This window comes from Protopterus annectens, chromosome 5.part0 (genome assembly GCF_019279795.1).
Source record: "Protopterus annectens isolate FY-2018-M chromosome 5.part0, PAN1.0, whole genome shotgun sequence".
NCBI lineage: Eukaryota > Metazoa > Chordata > Ceratodontiformes > Protopteridae > Protopterus > Protopterus annectens.
The window spans coordinates 822771601-822790091 of record NC_056735.1 but is presented as its reverse complement, the minus strand read 5'-3'; the positions used below and the strand labels follow the sequence as shown (position 1 = coordinate 822790091).

At 39.7% G+C, this 18491-nt stretch overlaps 1 protein-coding gene across 1 annotated transcript in view; it reads left to right on the top strand.

Annotated features, from left to right (window-relative positions):
- The first annotated feature begins 1761 nt into the window (after window positions 1-1761).
- The window catches only part of TUBGCP3 (tubulin gamma complex associated protein 3), a 1295126-nt gene continuing 1278396 nt past the window's right edge, over window positions 1762-18491 (top strand). The window contains exon 1 of the mRNA XM_044072631.1: window positions 1762-1933. Within this exon, the coding sequence (XP_043928566.1) occupies window positions 1849-1933 (85 nt within the window). The 5' untranslated portion in view covers window positions 1762-1848. The remainder of the gene's footprint in view (window positions 1934-18491) is intronic.

Sequence of the window (18491 nt, the reverse complement as noted above, 5' to 3'; positions counted from 1 at the left end):
GGTCTCTTGAATTTTTTTCTATTGAAATCAAATTCCTCTGTCTTTTCTTCCTCATATATCATTCACTGAATTCCACAAAACAAAGATTTACCTTTGTCACTGACAAGTAGATCCTCCTAGAATATTTCTGTTTAAACTCTTCTCAAAATACACTACTCCCAGGTGAACTACTCAGATCCCAGTCCGAGATGGGTCATTTGCTTCAAGTGGACAGTAACATGCAGCCTTATTCCCTGTGTCGCTTTGCTTAAAATTCTCAGTATTTCTTTCTGTCCTTCCCAGTTCTAGACACGTTTCTCACACTACTCTCCAAATTCTAAGCTGATAACTAATAAGCCCCTAATCAGCAGATGTTTCTTTCATAAGGGTCTTGTTTCTCCCTCATATTCGTTTCCATTATAGAAGTTGACAGTATCATCTTACATTTCCATTGTTCCTTTCCTGCACAGAGGAGAGTTGCACTGCAGAAATGGGAGCGAAACTACAAATAGATATAACCATAAAGGTTATATTTTTCACTATAGTTCATCCATTTCTGTTTTTTCATAATGTTTGGGTCTGTGATGAATGCCTGTTGTTGGAGGGGGAGGTTTTCTGAATGTTGATTAGATCATCCTGCTTTGGGGAAAAGCATGATGCTTTGTAAAGCAGTGTAATGCCTGCAGATAAGACAGCATTGCATCTACTAGTCTGTCTTTCAGCAATTAGACTGCATCATTCTCTAGAGATGCTTTACTTTTATTAGTCTCACATGGAGGTGTATGAGATTATCGTCACTATGTTTTTTTGTACTAAACCATTGTAAGCCTCTGCAGAGCTCGTCAGAATCTTGTTACCAGTTAACAATAATGCAGTTCAGACATTCACACAGGTTTTAATCCGAGCCTTCCTGAAACAAACTGTAGCTCTTGCATCCTTCTCTCGTAATGGGATATCACTTTCTACAACTTGTGAATCCATTTCCTACATACTGCATCTTCTCTCTGACACAAAAGAATTTAGACGAATCCTGTGGTTTTTGCTAGCTTTAATCTACCACTGGAAGACATACAGAAATACTCTGTTTACCGACACTCTAATCACGGTATCACGAAAAATGGTGAAAATATATTATGCTGACGGACGGGCATAAAATGATAGTACACTGAAACATACAGAACTCTGTCCAAATTCAAAACAAATGCTTAGAGAAGATTTGATCTAGTGGGCTAAATCACATAAACACACCTCTCAACCTGTTAGAGCAAAAAAAATTGGACAAAGCCTAAAATTATGGGGGACAGATTTTAAATATTGTTCTTACGAATCTTACAAACTTAGAAAGTTGATAGAATAATAGGTTTTGCATTAACATTAATTTTCTGAGGGATGTGGAGTCTTAAAGTCAAATGTTTGTCATTATTTAATGACTTCAATCCTCAGCTATTTGCAAGAAAAGTACAGATTTTAGGAGGAATACTCCAAAAATATGAGGAAAAATCTGGACATTCTGCGAAAATCTGTACAGTTGACAGGTATGCGATTAAAAACGTTGTTGTTTCTAGCCTGAAAATCACGTCCTATAACAAACATTCGTTGTAAAAAAAAAAAGAAAATACAGAAAAAAATGTTCGGTGCCACCCGTTTGCTACAAAAACTCCTGGAAGAATTTGACGGAACGTTTCTCTCCGGAACTGTAAAACTTGTTAGTTGCAATAAACGGACTAATTCCTACTTCGGAAAATTCCGTAGAATACTGAGAATAGTTTTCGGCGGGTTCTGTTAAAATGGTACCGTTGCTAAGAAGTTGTGTCAACTACAAGGATTAAACATTAACTGGCTGTGACAGCAAACAGTTTTTTGAATGACATGGCGATGGCAGCGAGCCCTGATCAAAAATCTCCAAATGTGCTGTTGCAAAGTCTGTGCTGCCGGCTGTTGGGGAAGAATGAAGGTAAGGAGGTGGAATGGTAGCCGTTTCTGTTTACAATGATAAGAACGTGTCCCTGTCAACCCTGCAGAGGGTTGGGCCTGCCAGTCAGGTTTCATTTAACTGACAGACTTCTGATTTCTCATTTGCTTGGAATGATACATAACAGAGTACTTAGGTTTAGAGTGTTATGCATTATTCCACAGTTTGGGCATTGCATTTTTTAGTGGAGAAACTGTTAAGGTGGCAGAGTTTGATTGTTACCCCCCAGATCCCTTTTCTATTAGTTATTGTATCTATCTGTGTGGTATTTATACAGAACATTTTATGTAATTGTTACTTGCATTATTTCAGCGATTTACTCAACTACTTTGCTGTTGGTAGATACGTGAGTAAAGGGTGTGCAGGACTTTCCGGTTATCACTGGTTACTACACACTTGTTTCTTGTGCCATTATGTGTTATATTAGCAAATCTATTATTAGTTGACTGTTTGTTTAAATTCCAACCTTTGCAGTTTATTGTAAGACTAATGATCTATTCTCTGTCTCTCTCCCTCAGCATGGGAGAATCTAATGAGGTGACTTGTCACCTACGCTAATATGGGTGTTTTCCGTATAGTCTGGTTGCCGTAAATTCTGAGTTTTCACCTCTAATCAGTATTAATAACAGAAACGTATAATAGCTTCTGGATTGTGTGAAAATATTTCATTGTATCTTTAGACCCCTCTCCACACATTGTTTATGAACTACAAAAATGTTTTGAATTACTTCAAAAATGAAAGATGCTCCATTACTTAAACATATCATCCACCCTACTTATAGACGCTTCTTGTGTTATCATTGCATCCCCAATTATTTGTGACTTCAGCACCTTAGTTTCCCTATGACTAAAATGAAAATTAGTCTGCTATCAGTTTACTTAAAGATGTGTGGACTGTCTTGTAGTTACTTTCTTGTTAACCTTCTCCGTCTCCTTGCTTTGCTTCATCTCATCCCCAGTTTTCATTTTGAGCAAAACCATTTGTTGGATAATAATTCCATGTATAGCCTGGAATACCTTACCACACATACGTATTATAGAATCGGATTTGAAGTCTAGTTTGGAGGGGCTGACAATGTAATGCTAGTCTTCTAACTTTAATCGTGATAACACAAACATGCAGCTCCAAATTTGTGAGTGCCTTTTGCTTTTATGATTTGCCTTGAGTAATGATCATCATTTTAGTTATCCAGAGAGATGTCAGATAGCGATTGAGACTTCTGCAGAAGGTGTGGGAGATACTGTTAGGAAGATCTTCCCTAGCTCCCATTGGATAGTGTTTTTTTTTTTTAATCTCCTTACTGTCTTACAGTTAAATTCACCAACCTTCCTGGAAAGGATATCCTAAATTTTATTAACTACTTGCACATCTTTTATGGAGATAAAGCAGTCTGGCAATGCATGGTTACATTTTAACTGGGTGCCTTTCTTGTCTGCTTGGTTAGAATTACTGTGAACAGTTCACACGTACAGTTGCTCTGAACTACCATTGCATGGCTATTTCACAATTTGATCTGCTATAATATATACATTTTAAGTTCAGTCTATTAAAGTTATTTTACTTTTTATTTTGTGTTGACAACTGATTGCTTTATATTCTTGTTTGATTTCCAATGAAAATGTATTTCAGCTGTGGCTGTTGTGCTGGAACCACCTGTAGAAGCACTGTTTGAATGTTGTGATCAGACTTTAAACCACATTAGGTGGTTGCAAGCAAACTATTGATTTAGATAGTCCATTAACTTGTTTTTGATTGCATAATACAGTAATTTTAGGCAAATGATTTAGGATGCTGATAGCTGTATACTTTTTCTGCTTTATTTTGATCAGCACATTTGAATAGTGCAGTAATTTTTTCCAGACTTTGGGAAATAGTCCCATTAACGAGGCTCCTTTTCATAAGTTTTGTCAGTGGTAGAGCAATGAATGATGCTGTTTTGTAAGTATGAGGGTGAAAGACTGTATAAATGCAGATCCATGGTTTTTGTTTAATGAAGTTAGGTTAGTGCATTTACATACTGGATGGTCAGTAGTCCAATTGTTTGTTGGTTTGAATTAATTGAGTATTGTTGAGTATTGGATACACAGAAGTTGGTACAATATTTGCTGTATCATGAGAAGTTGGTAGTTAGGTAAAAGGGGATTTACTGTAGTAGTTTATTATGTTCTGTAAATTGTTGGGATTTGTTAGGGTTTCTATTTTGTAGCTTTGTTTCTCTGTCTTATCAGTTGTGACACCTGTCATTTTCTAAATTTTCTGTATTACTTTACTGAAGCACTGTTTCTAAGGCACTTTTGATTCCTTTATGCTGTGTTTCTGCTTGCCGTGAATATGTACCCTTATTAGTTTGTCCCATCTAGAACAGATCATTTGTGTTGAGAAAAGAATGAGCCTAGTAGGCTGCATTGATGATATCTGTGGTTGGGACTCTGACAGTTGTTTTATTAAGAAAAAAAAAATGTGCCTAGTTTTGGTGGTAACCAGAGGCAGTTGTTTCAGATTTATTGTTTTGGAGGTTTCCAAAGTAGCGGAATTTGAGTGTGTTTTCAAATAATAAAACTGGGTGAAGATCACTTTGGTTGTATGGCGGGGTTTTACATGGTGCTTCATTCTGGGTCCTTTTGTAAGTCTCCATTAAATTGTAAAGATTGTATAAATGTGTAAGCAGAGATAAAAAATATGACAGAGTATTTAAAAATGTATATGGTTGTACAGTCAATATTTTTGTAAATATACCTCTTAAAATAGATGTCTCTTTCTTGTTTGGTAATTTGAAATAGTAGTAGATAAATGCAAATCATGCAGCTATATATTTGTGTACAGAGCAGAAACCATGCAAATGTGAACATATTATCAAATGCTTTATTTTATGGATGTGGTTCTGCCTAAATTGGGGATGACCATCAATCTGTCCATAAACCCTTTTTCACATGGGATCAGTGTTTAGCAACATTATTTTAGTTACTTGTACTGTGCACAAGGACAGTTGTATCAGCTTGCTTGTGTCATTGGACTGGAATTACCGATATGACTCGGTCATAATCCATGTGGGAGTAAATGACCGGAGATGTACCTCCCTAGACTTTATGAAGAGAGACATCATGGAGCTCTCAGAATGTGTGTCTTGGGCTGTTATGAGCCTAGCATTGAGCAGCATTTTACCTTCTCCAAGGATGATCCACAATACAAACAAAAGATGATTGAGTTTAATAACTGGGTTAGTTTCTGGTGTCATTCTAAGGGGATGCAATATTTGTCAGCATGGAAGGAGATTGTCAACAGAACACACTGCTTTGCCAGGGGTGGTCTGCACCTCTCTCCACTAGGCTTTCAAATGTTAGCTAAAACATTGTCTTCCTCCATAGTGCCTTTTTTAGGCAATGTCAAACTGAAAGTACTTCTAACATAGCAAATCAAAACCAAGAAAATCTAAAGGTATTACTGCTCAATGCTAGGAGTCTAAAGAAAAAACTCCACTCCTTAGAAGCTTTCTTTACCCTAGAGAATGCTTATGTCAGTATGGTGACTGAGACAAGGTTTAAAGCCGGGGAGAGCACACCAACAGTGCAAGGTTATAATGCCTTCCAGACATTTAGGCCAGCTACTTCACAGGCAGGGACTAAAGGTGGGGGTGTTTCTGTTTACATCAAAAATAAATATACTTCAAGGATGGTCAAACAGGACAATGCACTTGAGCTGCTCCATGTTCAGTTCACTATAGGTAAAATCCAGTACCACTTCCTTGCAAGGTATAGGTCCTCCTCTATGACCCAAGAAACTCATACCATGTATTTAAACTTATTAGAAACACTAAACATCCAACCCAACACCATATTCATGGGTGACTTTAATTGCCCCACTATTAACTGGGAATCCTTTACGACACCAAATGTACATGCACAGAGATTCCTGGATTTTGTAAACACAGACTCCCTGGATTAGATAGTCAGTACACCAACCAGGGGTGCAGCCATACTGGATTTGGTCCTAACTAATATGGGAGACTACTGCACATCCTCTACTGTAATGCCTTCCCCAGTAAGGTCAGACCACAAAATGGTCTCCTTTGGAGTAAAAAATAAAACCTGGGCCCCCCAGCTAAACCTGGAATATACAGGAACTATTCTAAGGCTAACGTCCTCCTGTTAAGTGAGAAACTGGCAACATTTCAAGCCCCCATAAACCCTGAGAACACCGGCCTATGCAGAACTGTGAGAACACTTCAGCCTATGCAGAACTGCTCACAGAAACCCTTTACAAGCATGTTAATAGATGCATAGAAGTAGCTGTACCTACAGAACTAACTCAAAAAACAAGCCACCCTGGTGGAATGACAAAATCAATTGTCTGTATAACAGGAGGAAAAAAATCAGGGCAAAAATTAGAGGAGTTGCAGCACCCAGCAGGATAAAAGCACTTTCATCAAACTAAACAAACAACTCTGAGGACAAATAAAGTCTACCAAAGCCAAATTTGAGGCAATGTTGGCCTCCCTGGCCAAGGACAACCACAAAGCATTCTTTAGCTATGTCCGCAACCTCGTAGGCAATACACAATTGTGTGCAGAGCTCATTATAAATGGAGCCACCTCATGAGCCAGAATGTATAGCAAACCTGGCTGATAATTTCAGCTACAACTTTACTCCTCTCTCCCCCTCAACCTTCCCTCAGGAAATATCATCAAATATATCTCCCCCTACTATCACTAGGGAACAGGTCCTTAATGCTCTCTCTAAGACCAAGAACACTGACTCAGTAGGCCCAGACATTATCCCAGGATGCCTTCTAAATAGCATGAAACATCCAAACAGGCTTCTTGCCTCATGAGTGGTGAAAAGCAGCAGTCATTCCTCTACACAAAGGTGGGCCATCTACAGACCCTGGAAACTACAGACCCATAAGTCTCACTAGTCTTGTATGTAAGTCCATGCAAAGAATTATCATGGAGATGATCAATAGAGGTATAGTAAACCTCCAGACACTGGACTGGACCCAATCCAATTTGGATTCATCAAGGGCAGATCATGCCTACTCAACGTGATGGACTTATTTGAGAAGGTCACCAAATCACTGGATGAGGGCAAAATTGTTCACACTGCCTACCTAGACCTGGCCAAGGCCTTTGACACAATACCCCACTGGGCATTGTTGACAAACTCAAGAGCTTAGGTACAGGGATCAATCCTTGGACCGCTGCTTTTTGGCATTTACTTCTTAGAAGTCGAGACCGATGTCAGTGGCCTCTGGCTGACTAAATTTGCAGATGATTGCAAATTAGGAGCTGTCATTGATTCTCACACTGACACAAATGTTCTTAGGGAGGGGCTGACACAGACGAACAGGTGTCAGAGCCATGGACTAAAACTAAATGCTAAGAAATGCATAATAGTATCCTTTGGGAAGTCATCCATCCCTGGTAAATATCATACTGACAACACACCCCTTAGAGTTGACCCAGTAGTCAGGGACTTAGGGGCACATATAGATAGTAATCTAGCCTTTGATCATCACATGTCTACAGTGGTGAGGAAATCATTTTATGTTGCACAACTTATAAACAAAGGTATGGCATCCAAGGAAATCATTGTTCCACTGTATTCGGCAATTATCAGACCCATCATTGAGTACAGTGCCCCCTTTAGTATGTACCTAACCAGGCATATCCAACGAATGGAACATCTACAGAAGTTCCTCACTAAAAGATTGCAGGACATAAGATAAGTAATATGTCCTGTGCAGACCGCTTCAAGGCCATATCCCTGCATTCTGTCTCCTACAGCCTTTTGAGGGGAGATCTATGCCTGGCATACAGGGCATTGTCAGACCCCACTCTGATGGACCTTCTGCATATCTACAAAACAAACAGCATCAGATTTATCCATTCTAAAGACTTAAACCTTGTCTGTGATATAACTAGGACCTGCTGGAGATATAGGTATGCATAGGTTCATAGGTAGGTACTAGGCTATTGGCCCTTGGGCCTATATAAGCCTAACCAAAAAGGTACCCTGGCTTTCGCCACCCAAGAAAATTATTTTCCTGTGCCCCTGTCGAGCAGAGCCACAGAAGTGATCCCTGGGGTGAATTTCTTATCTCCCATCCAATCAAGATTTTTCTTAGAGTGCTAATGAGGAGCTTTGTTTGATATAGATAGGTAGTTTGTTCCAGAGTATGGGAAGTCTCTGGGACAGGAATGTCATATTCTGTTTATTGTGGTGACAAGGTTTAGGTCCCTAGAGCGTGTAGCATGGAGGGATTGGAATTTCTTTAAGTGGAGCATGTTCAACAGCTCTGGATTTGACATAGCTTTGTATGTTAGGCAGAGCTCGCCTCTTGAGTAGGTGATATGCGATGAAGTAAAGCTGTAGTTTTTTGACATGGTCTGCATAGGGCATCTGTTTGAGGCCAGTAATCCTCTTTGTGAGGTATTTCTGCTGCCTTTCCAGTTGTTGTAGCTGTCTTGTGAAGTACATACCAAAAGGGGCACTGTATTCTATAATGGATCTAATGAGTGACGAGTAGAGGGGAACAATGACCTCTTTTTTTTTATTTTCCTGGATGAGAAGCCTTTTGTGTTGAGGTGTGCCACACAGAAGGATTTCCTGACTACTGTGGCGATGTGATTATCAAAGGAGAGACTACTGTCCACCTGTGGTCCCAAGGTCTCTTATCACACTTTCGGTGTTAAGTAGACTACTGCCTATGTGGTAATGGGTACAGAGTTTTTACCAAAGGGGATGACAGTGCACTTTTTGGCATTGAGCTTGAGACCATGGTTTTGACACCAGGCATCTGTCTCAGTGATGCCCTTTTGTAGGATTTCCACATCGTTAGGAGTTTCGATTATGGCTCCTAGTTTGCAGTCATCTGCGAACTTCGTTAGCCGAAGATCTTCTGTAATAGCCTGTACTTTTCTGGATTGGGCCCAGGACTGAACCTTGTGGTACTCCACTTGTCACTGGTCTGAAGTCGGATTTGGAGTCTGCTGCTTTCACTGTGTGGGTTCTGTCATTGAGCCAGTTGGCAACCCATCTTGTGACATAGGGATTTATACTTAGTTTAGTAAGTTTATCTTTAATTCCAGAATGGGGGGTGGTGTCGAAAGCCTTGGCGAGATCTAAATAGGCTGTGTGAACCACCGTACCCTCATCTACGGCTTTGGTGACTGCTTCATAGAAGTCTCTCAGGTTTAGGAGACATGATTTGCCTTTTACAAACCCAAACTGGGAGTGGTCCAGAGTTTGGAGATTACCAATGTCATTGTTTATAAGTTCCATGATGATGCATTCCATAGCCTTGCAGATCAGGCTCATCAGGCTAATGGGGCGGTAGTTCCCGGGGTCGATGGTGGCTCCCCCTTTGTGGAGTGGGATAACCGTCGCTGTGTGCCATTCAGTGGGCACAAAGCCTGAGGTGAGGCTATGATTGAACATGGTACTTAGGTGGGGTACCAGTTCGTTCTGTAGTTCGTGTAGAACGCAGCCTGGGATGTTGTCAGGTCCCATGGATGCTGTGTTCTTGGCTTTGGAGATTGTGGTTTTTACCTGTGCAGCTGTGATTACAGGAACTTTGCATTCTTCCAGTATAGCGATGGGCCCTTGAGGGGGTAAAGTTAGCACTGAACCTATCTGCCAGGATGTTGGCAATATCAGTTGGTTCTGTATAGTTAGTGCCATTGTGCTGTAACTCAGAGCAGATCTGAGTGTTGCCATTGAGATTCTTGACATAGCTATAGAATGCTTTGTGGTTGTCTTTGGAATCGGTGACTTTTTTGTTTTCGTAACTAGCTTTGGAGGATTTTATGAGGGATCTCAGCTTCTTACCGAGGCTGACCAGGGAGTTTCTCCAATCCTGGGATTTTACTCTTTTTTTTTTTTTGCAACAGTTTCTTTCTTCTGTTGTAGAGTTTGTTTATGGCAGGGGATCACCAGATTGGCTTCCTGTTTGTGGAGGATAGCATCTTGATTCTGTTAGGGATTGCACAATGAAGTGCTTATAAAGTGCATTTGTGTAGGATTCAGCAGTCGTACCTCTGTTGTCTGTCTGCTTGGGTGTCATGAAGTTTGATACTTATGTCTTAAGAAGCGTGAAGTTGGCTTTGGAGAAAATTTTTACGGTGATTTCCCTAACTGGGCTGGGGGCGGGATGTGGATTTCTAGGGTGATTAGCTTGTGGTCAGATCTGACCAACGAGGAATTGACCTCTGGTGTGGAACACCAGTTGCCCATGTTTGTAATGACCAGGTCTAGGATATTGCTGCCCCTGGTGGGGGTGTGGATAAGTTGATCCAAGGTGTTGTAATTTATGAATTCCAGAAAACGTTGAGCAAAAGAGTTGGTACATGAGTAGTTTTCCCAGTTAATGGTGGGGTAGTTGAAATCATCCATTATTAGGGTGTTAGGTTGTACCCTAATATTTTCCAGTGTATCAAGAAATGAGGAATGGGAATAATGGGCATGGTGGAGGATCTGTAGCAAGGTACAATTTGGATTACGGTCTTGCCCATAGTTAGTTGCACTTGAATAATCTCTGATGTATTATGCTGAGCAACCAGCCTGGAGGTGAGGATATCCTTAATGAATATGGACACGCCTCCGCATTTAGTGTTTCGGTACATGTTAGGTGGTAGAGAGGTGTGGTATGAATTATAGCTTGGTAATGCAGGGGTGCTCTCTGGAGCCTTGAACCAGGTCTCTGTCACTTCACAGATGTCGATGTTCTCCATTTTAAGGAGTGCCTTGAGTGAGTGCATTTTGACTTCTAGCATTGAGTAGCATTACCCTCAGATTTTGCTTGCTTATACTTGTTACAATGATGAAGTTGTCATTTGAACCTTGCCTAGAAAAGGCACTATAGGGGTGCAAGAACCTTCGCCAGTATCCGAAATCTCAAGGGCAACAGGTGCAGGCCATTTCTGGCAAAGCATAGTGGTCTGTCGATCATGTCATCCCAGGCAGACAGGTACTGGATCCCCTTAGAATGACACCAGAAGCTTAGCCACTTGTTGAAGTCAGTCATTTTGTCCTTGTACTGTGGTATCATTCTGGGTGATGGCAGGATGCTACTCAGGGCTAGGGTCATACCTGCCTGTGCTACAAGATTGGACAGTTCCTCCCAGAGACTACCCCGTCTATGGAACAGGCGCCCCATTCATGTGAAGCAGAGTTTCTCCCTAACCCAGTTCAAGTGCAACTTGGACAATTGGATGGGAAACTGTAAATTTGTCCCTGGTTTGGCACCTATGTCTAATGGACACAGTTAACCTGTCAATGGTTCATTTCCCAGGCCCATGCTTACACTTTTCAAGGGCAGCAGAACTTGTCAGAGATTTGGGATGCATGGCTAGTCTTAAGAAGGTCCTTGTGGTCGTTAGCCTAGTAAACACCTATGAGCCAGTATAGTGTTGTATTTATGTCTGATTGAGCTGTAGTTCTTAAAGAGAAGACTGTACTGTGCCATCTTTGTAAAACTCATTAAAGAGGTTGCACCTTTTTCTGTACTGCAACATGTGGTGACTGACAAAAGCAGTGGATGTTGTATTGCTCTCTTTATTCTGTAATTTACTTGCACACTATTATTGTTTCCAGTCACTTAGATTGTCGGCAATTTAAATATAGTTTTGTCCTCTCATAAAAAAAGTGCTTATAAGGTATTGGCTGCCATGAGTTTCATATACTGCACTGACATGGTATTTTAAGTTTTCCATACGGTGTTTCTCAGTTAGAAACCACTTAATGTGAATTGTGATGATACAGGAATTGCAAATAGAATATTATCTGGGTAGGCTGCAGAATATAAATATTTTTGGAAGTTTGGAATGGTGGTATGAATCTGACAGTTTAAAATTGCTACTGCACACAAGGAAGGATTAATATGACATGAATATGTTGACTGTTCTAGTATTATGATGGTGATACAAAGTATGCTGAAATTAATTTCATTTTATTTTGTCGTGTTGATTAATTCATACCTCTTGGTTATTCAGAGGATGCTTACGAAAGGAAGAAAATGCTTGCCTAAGATCTTGTTCAGCTGTCTCTTTTGAGCCACTTCACATTTATTTAGTACTAAAATCCTCATAGCTAGGAGAAGCACCTCATTAGTTACAGTTAAAAACAATTTTTATTCACTAGAAGGCAAGCATGTTTTTTGAAATCAAGACAAACTTATGGAAAGTAAGAAAAAAAGTTGGCACTACAAGTCAGTAACTAAATGAGAGGATGCTTAGAAAAATAGATAATGTCCTGGTATTTTTTTCCTTGTTGTTACCAAGAGACGAGGCTTGTTTATCATTTTATTATTTTACTTGTGGTTGTGAACACTTAGAGCTATTAATTGCATACAGCATTCGTGAAAGAAAAGACTGGGAATTTACCAAAGTGTTGAGTTAATTTTTTTTGAGAGCATTAAGAATGGTTACTGAGAGAAGTCAAAAGAGTAACACAAGTCATTGGGACAAAATGGTATTTGTCCTAGAATTCTAAAGGGATTTAGTTGGATAACTGGTAGTATCACCAAGTGTATTAAACAAATTGCGTGAAGTTGGTCAGGTTAAAGAACAGTAGAAGGGTGATGTGGTTTTCCATTTACATGGTTTAAAGCGGTACCGAGAATGAAAACTGTCATACTTAAGTGTATGAAAAAATCTTGGGATCAGTGCTGAAGGAAATTTGGTTTCAGAGTAGGAAAGTCATTCCATAGACATATTGTTTACCTGTATTTTGCTCCCTCACAGCTGGCTGTCAGTTGTACATTTCCTTATGCAGTTTATTTACCATTCCCTCCCAACCTCCTATGGACTTGCTGTGACCATATTTGTGGCCATGTAGGAGAGAGAAGCATTGTGATACAGTGATATGTTGCTCCCTTAATCCTAACTCTGCCTTCTCCACATGCACATGCACTATCCCTGGAGTTGGCGAGCATTGGGTAATGTGAAATTTATCTATCCTTGTGTGTGATGCAGCCATTGCCCAGTCCCACCTTGGAGGTGACACTCTACTCCATGTGTTCTTAAGCTCCACCAGGAATCAACCAGGAAGATGTGCCAGACTGCTCGCTCCTTTTCTGCTTATGAGATAAGCAAGCTGATATAAGACATTCAAACTTGTCCTCCTTTTGGGCTTTTCCAGCACACAAGCTGTTTATCAAAATCAAGTCATGTGGGTTGCAGACAGATTTATCAGTTTATACCATGGAGCTGGGTAACCATGTGCATAATTGTTCACTAACAACCTGGTTAAACAAGAAGAGGGCTGTGGATAAACCTGTTTTTTAGCACTGTAAAGGTTAGTAAAGAAAATCTGCAGAAGTAGAGTGAGTCTTTGGGTGATAGCATAAGTGGAATATTAGTTTGATAACAGGATGTATAGTGTTATAGTAAATGATGACTGCTTGAATGAAAAAAGTTCAAGCATTGTAAGCTTTTTGTGGTGGTTTCTGAGGTGGGATAATATTGGAACTGGTCATTTTGTCTATTTATGTGAGGATTACTGCAGAACATCTGGAAGGCAAAGTATGCCTTTATGCTGATGGCAGAAAGACTTAAAGTACAGTTGAAATGTGAGTTGTAGATTGGATGAAAGGGAATTTGGCAAAAATTGAAGACTTGTCTTAAAATTAGAAGCTTAACTTCATGTTTATAGGTACTTACTAGACTATTTATCTGTGGAGATTTTAATCCTACTCTTATGTTCCCATAGAAGTTTTTAGTCCTTATATTTTGTGTACAAATAACCCAGAACAAGGAAATGTTGGGACATTATTTGTTGTCCCTATCCATGAGGGGCGCAGGTGTTAGGCCAGAGGTGAATTTACAGTTTCTTATCCATTCTTCCAAATTACATTTGAACAGAGTAAATGAAATATGCAATACATACTTATCCCTCCAACTTGTTCTATTTATGTTGCAAAAGCAATTGAGATCTCTTTACTTAGTGTTCACACTACCACTGGATTTGCAACTGTGTAATGGGACTGATAGGATAGGATTAACTGCTGGAGATGCAGAACCATGCCTCTAGGAAGCAGTAGCCCGGGAAGCAGTACACATTTTGAACGGAAGCCGCCACAACAGTGAACGTGACCTCTGGGTAGTCATGTCATATGACTATCTGGTAGTGCAGGGAACAGAAGGAGTGGTTAGTGGAATATCAGAATTCATGGAATGAGGCATCAGAAGCAGAAAACAAGGCATTGTTGTTCATTTTTGTAGGAGGCCAGGAGATTGAGTCATTTTGGGAACCATACATTTGAAACTTGTAGCCAGGATAGATGCATTTCAAGGGAAGACAATAAAATGGTGCACATTTTACTGTAGAAGGTATATAAAGAGAGAGTAGAAATGCTTAATGTTTATAGTTGTAAGCGCTTAGTGGCAGGTGCTGAAATACACATTTGCCAGGATAGATGCATTTCAAGGGAAGACAATAAAATGGTGCACATTTTACTGTAGAAGGTATATAAAGAGAGAGTAGAAATGCTTAATGTTTATAGTTGTAAGCGCTTAGTGGCAGGTGCTGAAATACACATTAATGAAGAGGTTGGAATGACTATCAAGGTATAACATTTAGCACACACAGTACTTGCTGTAAAGAATTCTTCCAAGCAGAAAATGGTAAACAAGCATTGGGAACATGTGTGTGTGCCTAGCCGTGATAGTACAAATCAAAAAAAAAAAAATTGTACAAAAATGCTAATAAAGATGCAGGTATATTTTCAATCATCAGTAAATGCTGCAGTTGGCAGGTAAGACTGTCTACTGTCCTGGTAATTTTGTCATTTGTCTTGGTCAGTGCTGTCCTAGGAGTGTGTTCTCTACATGGAACAACCTACAGCCCTGCATCCTGCTGCTGAACATGATAGTTGTAATAATGTGAATGGTAGGGCTATGTGTTTGGTATCTGTCAGCACACCATTTTCCCCTGAGCAGTGTTAACCTAGAGCTTATGCCCTGCATGAAATAGCCACCTTACCTGCATACAGACTCACAACTCGTCCTGTGTTGCAGTGATAAGGTGAGTGGCTGATGTGACTTTACAGCCATTTATAACATACCATGCTGAATAGTGCCCTCATGAATTCATCCCTGACGCACAAACCACTGGGCATCTTTTGTCACAGTTCCATCTACAGGGCATTTGCAGTAATACTAATGAAATTACCAGGTATTCCACAGTGTTTCGTGATGCACAATTTATCCTAGATACTGCAGCCACCCTCCCTGTACACAGCAGGCACAGATCACCTTGTAGATGTATACCAGCACAGTACATACATTCCATGTAGTGGATACTTATGTATGTTGATTACTCATTATGAGGATTATGTAGAGATAAACGGGCATGTCATTGTACTCACAATCATATTGAACCCTGTAGTGCACCCAAGCAAAATTCACAGGTGTGCAGCATGAAGTTCTGAGTAAAATGTTCAGTACAGTACTGTAATAGACAAGTCTATTCAGTGAACACAAAGTTACAGAAGTACTGATAACAATGCATTCATGTTTAATGGTATACCTTACAATGAGATGTGTGTGTGTGTGTGTGTGTGTGTGTGTGTATCTATATATATATATATATATATATATATATATATATATATGTATATATATATATATATAGTGTGTGTATGTATGTATGTGTGTGTATATATATATATATATATATATATATATATATATATATATATATATATACACATACACACGCATACATTCAATAGTTTCTTCACAGAAACTATACAATCCTGGCCACACAATTCAAACAAACAACCAGCCCACTCCACTACCCATGCCAGCAGAGTACTACAACTACATCAGATCATCTATTTACCTTCGATCCAGTACCCATATCCTCTATAACATCTCTTCTTAAAAAACTAAAACACACTAAGCTAGCAGCTGACCTTCTCCCAGCTGAGTTTCTGCAAAAAGCAGCTGAGGCCATTTCCTATCCCGTCTCCATAATCATAAACCGTACCTTGTCCTCCATATGGAAAATGTCCCACATTATTCCTCTCCATAAAGGTGGTAGCTCACTAGAGCTAACCAACTACAGACCTATAGCTATACTCTCACCCATGGCCGAAATTATGGAAAAATGTGTCCACAAACAACTGATGGAACACCTCACCAAAAATAAAATTCTAGCCAACTCCCAACATGGCTTCAGGCCAAATCACAGTACCACATCAGCCCTACTATCCTTTTCTAATACCATCAATAACTTCAGAAACAATAATAAACTATCATCTGCTCTTTTCTTAGACCTCTCCAAGGCCTTTGATATGGTGAACCACATTCAACTCCTCCATACATTAAAACTATCACTCAGCAATTCCACACTGAAATGGTTCCAATCCTACCTGTCCAATAGGCAACAGGCTGTTCTATGGCAGGACAAATTATCCACATGCCTACCTGTTACACTTGGAGTTCCCCAAAGATCTATTCTTGGCCCTCTTCTCTTCACCTTCTTTGTTAATGACCTGCCCACAATCACCCCCCATGCCACATGCATTCAATATGCAGATGATTCGACTATCATCAGCACTGCCTCCAACCTGGCAGACCTCACTGCTTCAACCCAAGACACCTTCAACCTAATAGAAAAATGGATCTCAAGTCACAACTAGTTCTCAACCCCAACAAAACAAAACTACTTACTTTCTCACCCACTAACAAGACTCTTCCCCCACCTTCTCTATTACATCCTCCAATGGAATCACTATATCACCAGAAGCTCACACAAAGCTATTAGGTGTTACCATTGATAACTCCCTTAAATTTGACACCCATTTCAATCTTACCATCAAAACAGTCAATAAAAGCTTGGCTCTCTCTATAAAGTAAAACACTTTCTCACTCCTCACGCTAAAATTACAATTGCCAGCACACACCTACTATCAACTCTTTTCTATGCCTCCCCTCTTTACAAACCTAAACAAGACAACCCTTAACAAACTTGCTTCTTGTTACAATCACATAGCTAGATTTGCCACAAATTCCACCTTTAGAACGCACCACTGCACTAACTTGAAGCAACTAGGGTGGTTAGAGTTTTCCAGCCAACTCCATTTCAACCAACTCAAAACGGCTCACCAGATACTGTATCACCCAGAGAAAACACCAGCTCTGAAAAACATCATTCACCCCTATATTAACCTGCAATCTTTACGCTCCTCCAATAAGATCTTAGCTCAAACTACCAAAGCCAATAATTCTGCTGGGGATTCTCTATTCTCAAACTTTGTAGGTAAAATGTGGAACTCCCTACCGACCATGCTCACCTCAGAACCTTCACTCCTACAATTCAAAAAAAAGCTTAAACCCCATCTCAATACACTCTGGCAATGTACCTGTTCCAAACCTGATTAACCACTATCATTTACCCTTCTCTTACCTCACTATCCTTAACCGCTTTTTAACAAGGTGCCTCACCTTTGTAACTGACCTATGTTTTTTTTTATATGCTGCTGTTATTTTTTTTCCCAAGATGTGATGTAGCTTTATATTGTATTTAGAACTCGACTATCTTCCTTTTTTGCATTAACAATGTTCATATGTCTGTTATGTACCTGGAGCTTTTCTCCCCGGGCCTCCGCTGAAAATGGACATGTATCCAGTCGGACTCTCCCGGTTAACAAATAATAAATAAAATACATACATGCGCACACACACACACACGCACATACACAGTGGATATAAAAAGTTTACACACCCCTGTTAAAATGCCATGTTTTAGTGATAAAAAATGAGACCACAAGAAGTCATTTCAAAACTTTTCAAACCTTTAATGTGACCTTTAACTGTGCAATTCAATTGAAAAACAAACACATCTGTTAAGGGCAAAAAAAATAAAAAACGTACAATATGCAACTGAGCACACACACAAACTAATACATTGTTGTGTGTGCACACTCTTAAACTAATACTTTGTTGAAGCACCTTTTGTTTTAATTACAACATTGTCTTCTTGAGTACACACCTGCCATCAATTAAAGAGACTTTGATTAACCCCAAATAAAGTTCAGCTGTCCTAATAGGATTTTCCTGACATTTACTCAGTTGCCTGCTACAGCAAAAGCCATGGTTCGCAGAGAGCTTACAAAGCATCAAATTAATATCATTTTTGAAAGGTATCGGTCAGGAGAAGTTAAAAAAAAATATCCGCAGCATTGGATGTACCATGGAACACAGTGAAGACAAGTCATCAAAAAGTGGAGAAAATATAGGACAACGGTGACATTGCAAAAACTGACATCCCTCCAAAATTGATGAAAAAACAAGATGAAAACATGGTCAGGGAGGCTGCCAAGAGACCTACAGCAACACTGAAGGAGCTGTAGGAATTTCTGGCAAATACTGGGTATGTACTACATGTGACAACAGTCTCCCATATTCTCCCTATGTCTGGACTATGGGGTAGGGTTGCAAGATGGAAGCCTCGTCTTACACAGAAAAACATCCAGGCCTGGCTAAAATTTGCAAAACAATACATCAAGTCTCCCAAAAACATGTGGGAAAATATGCTATGG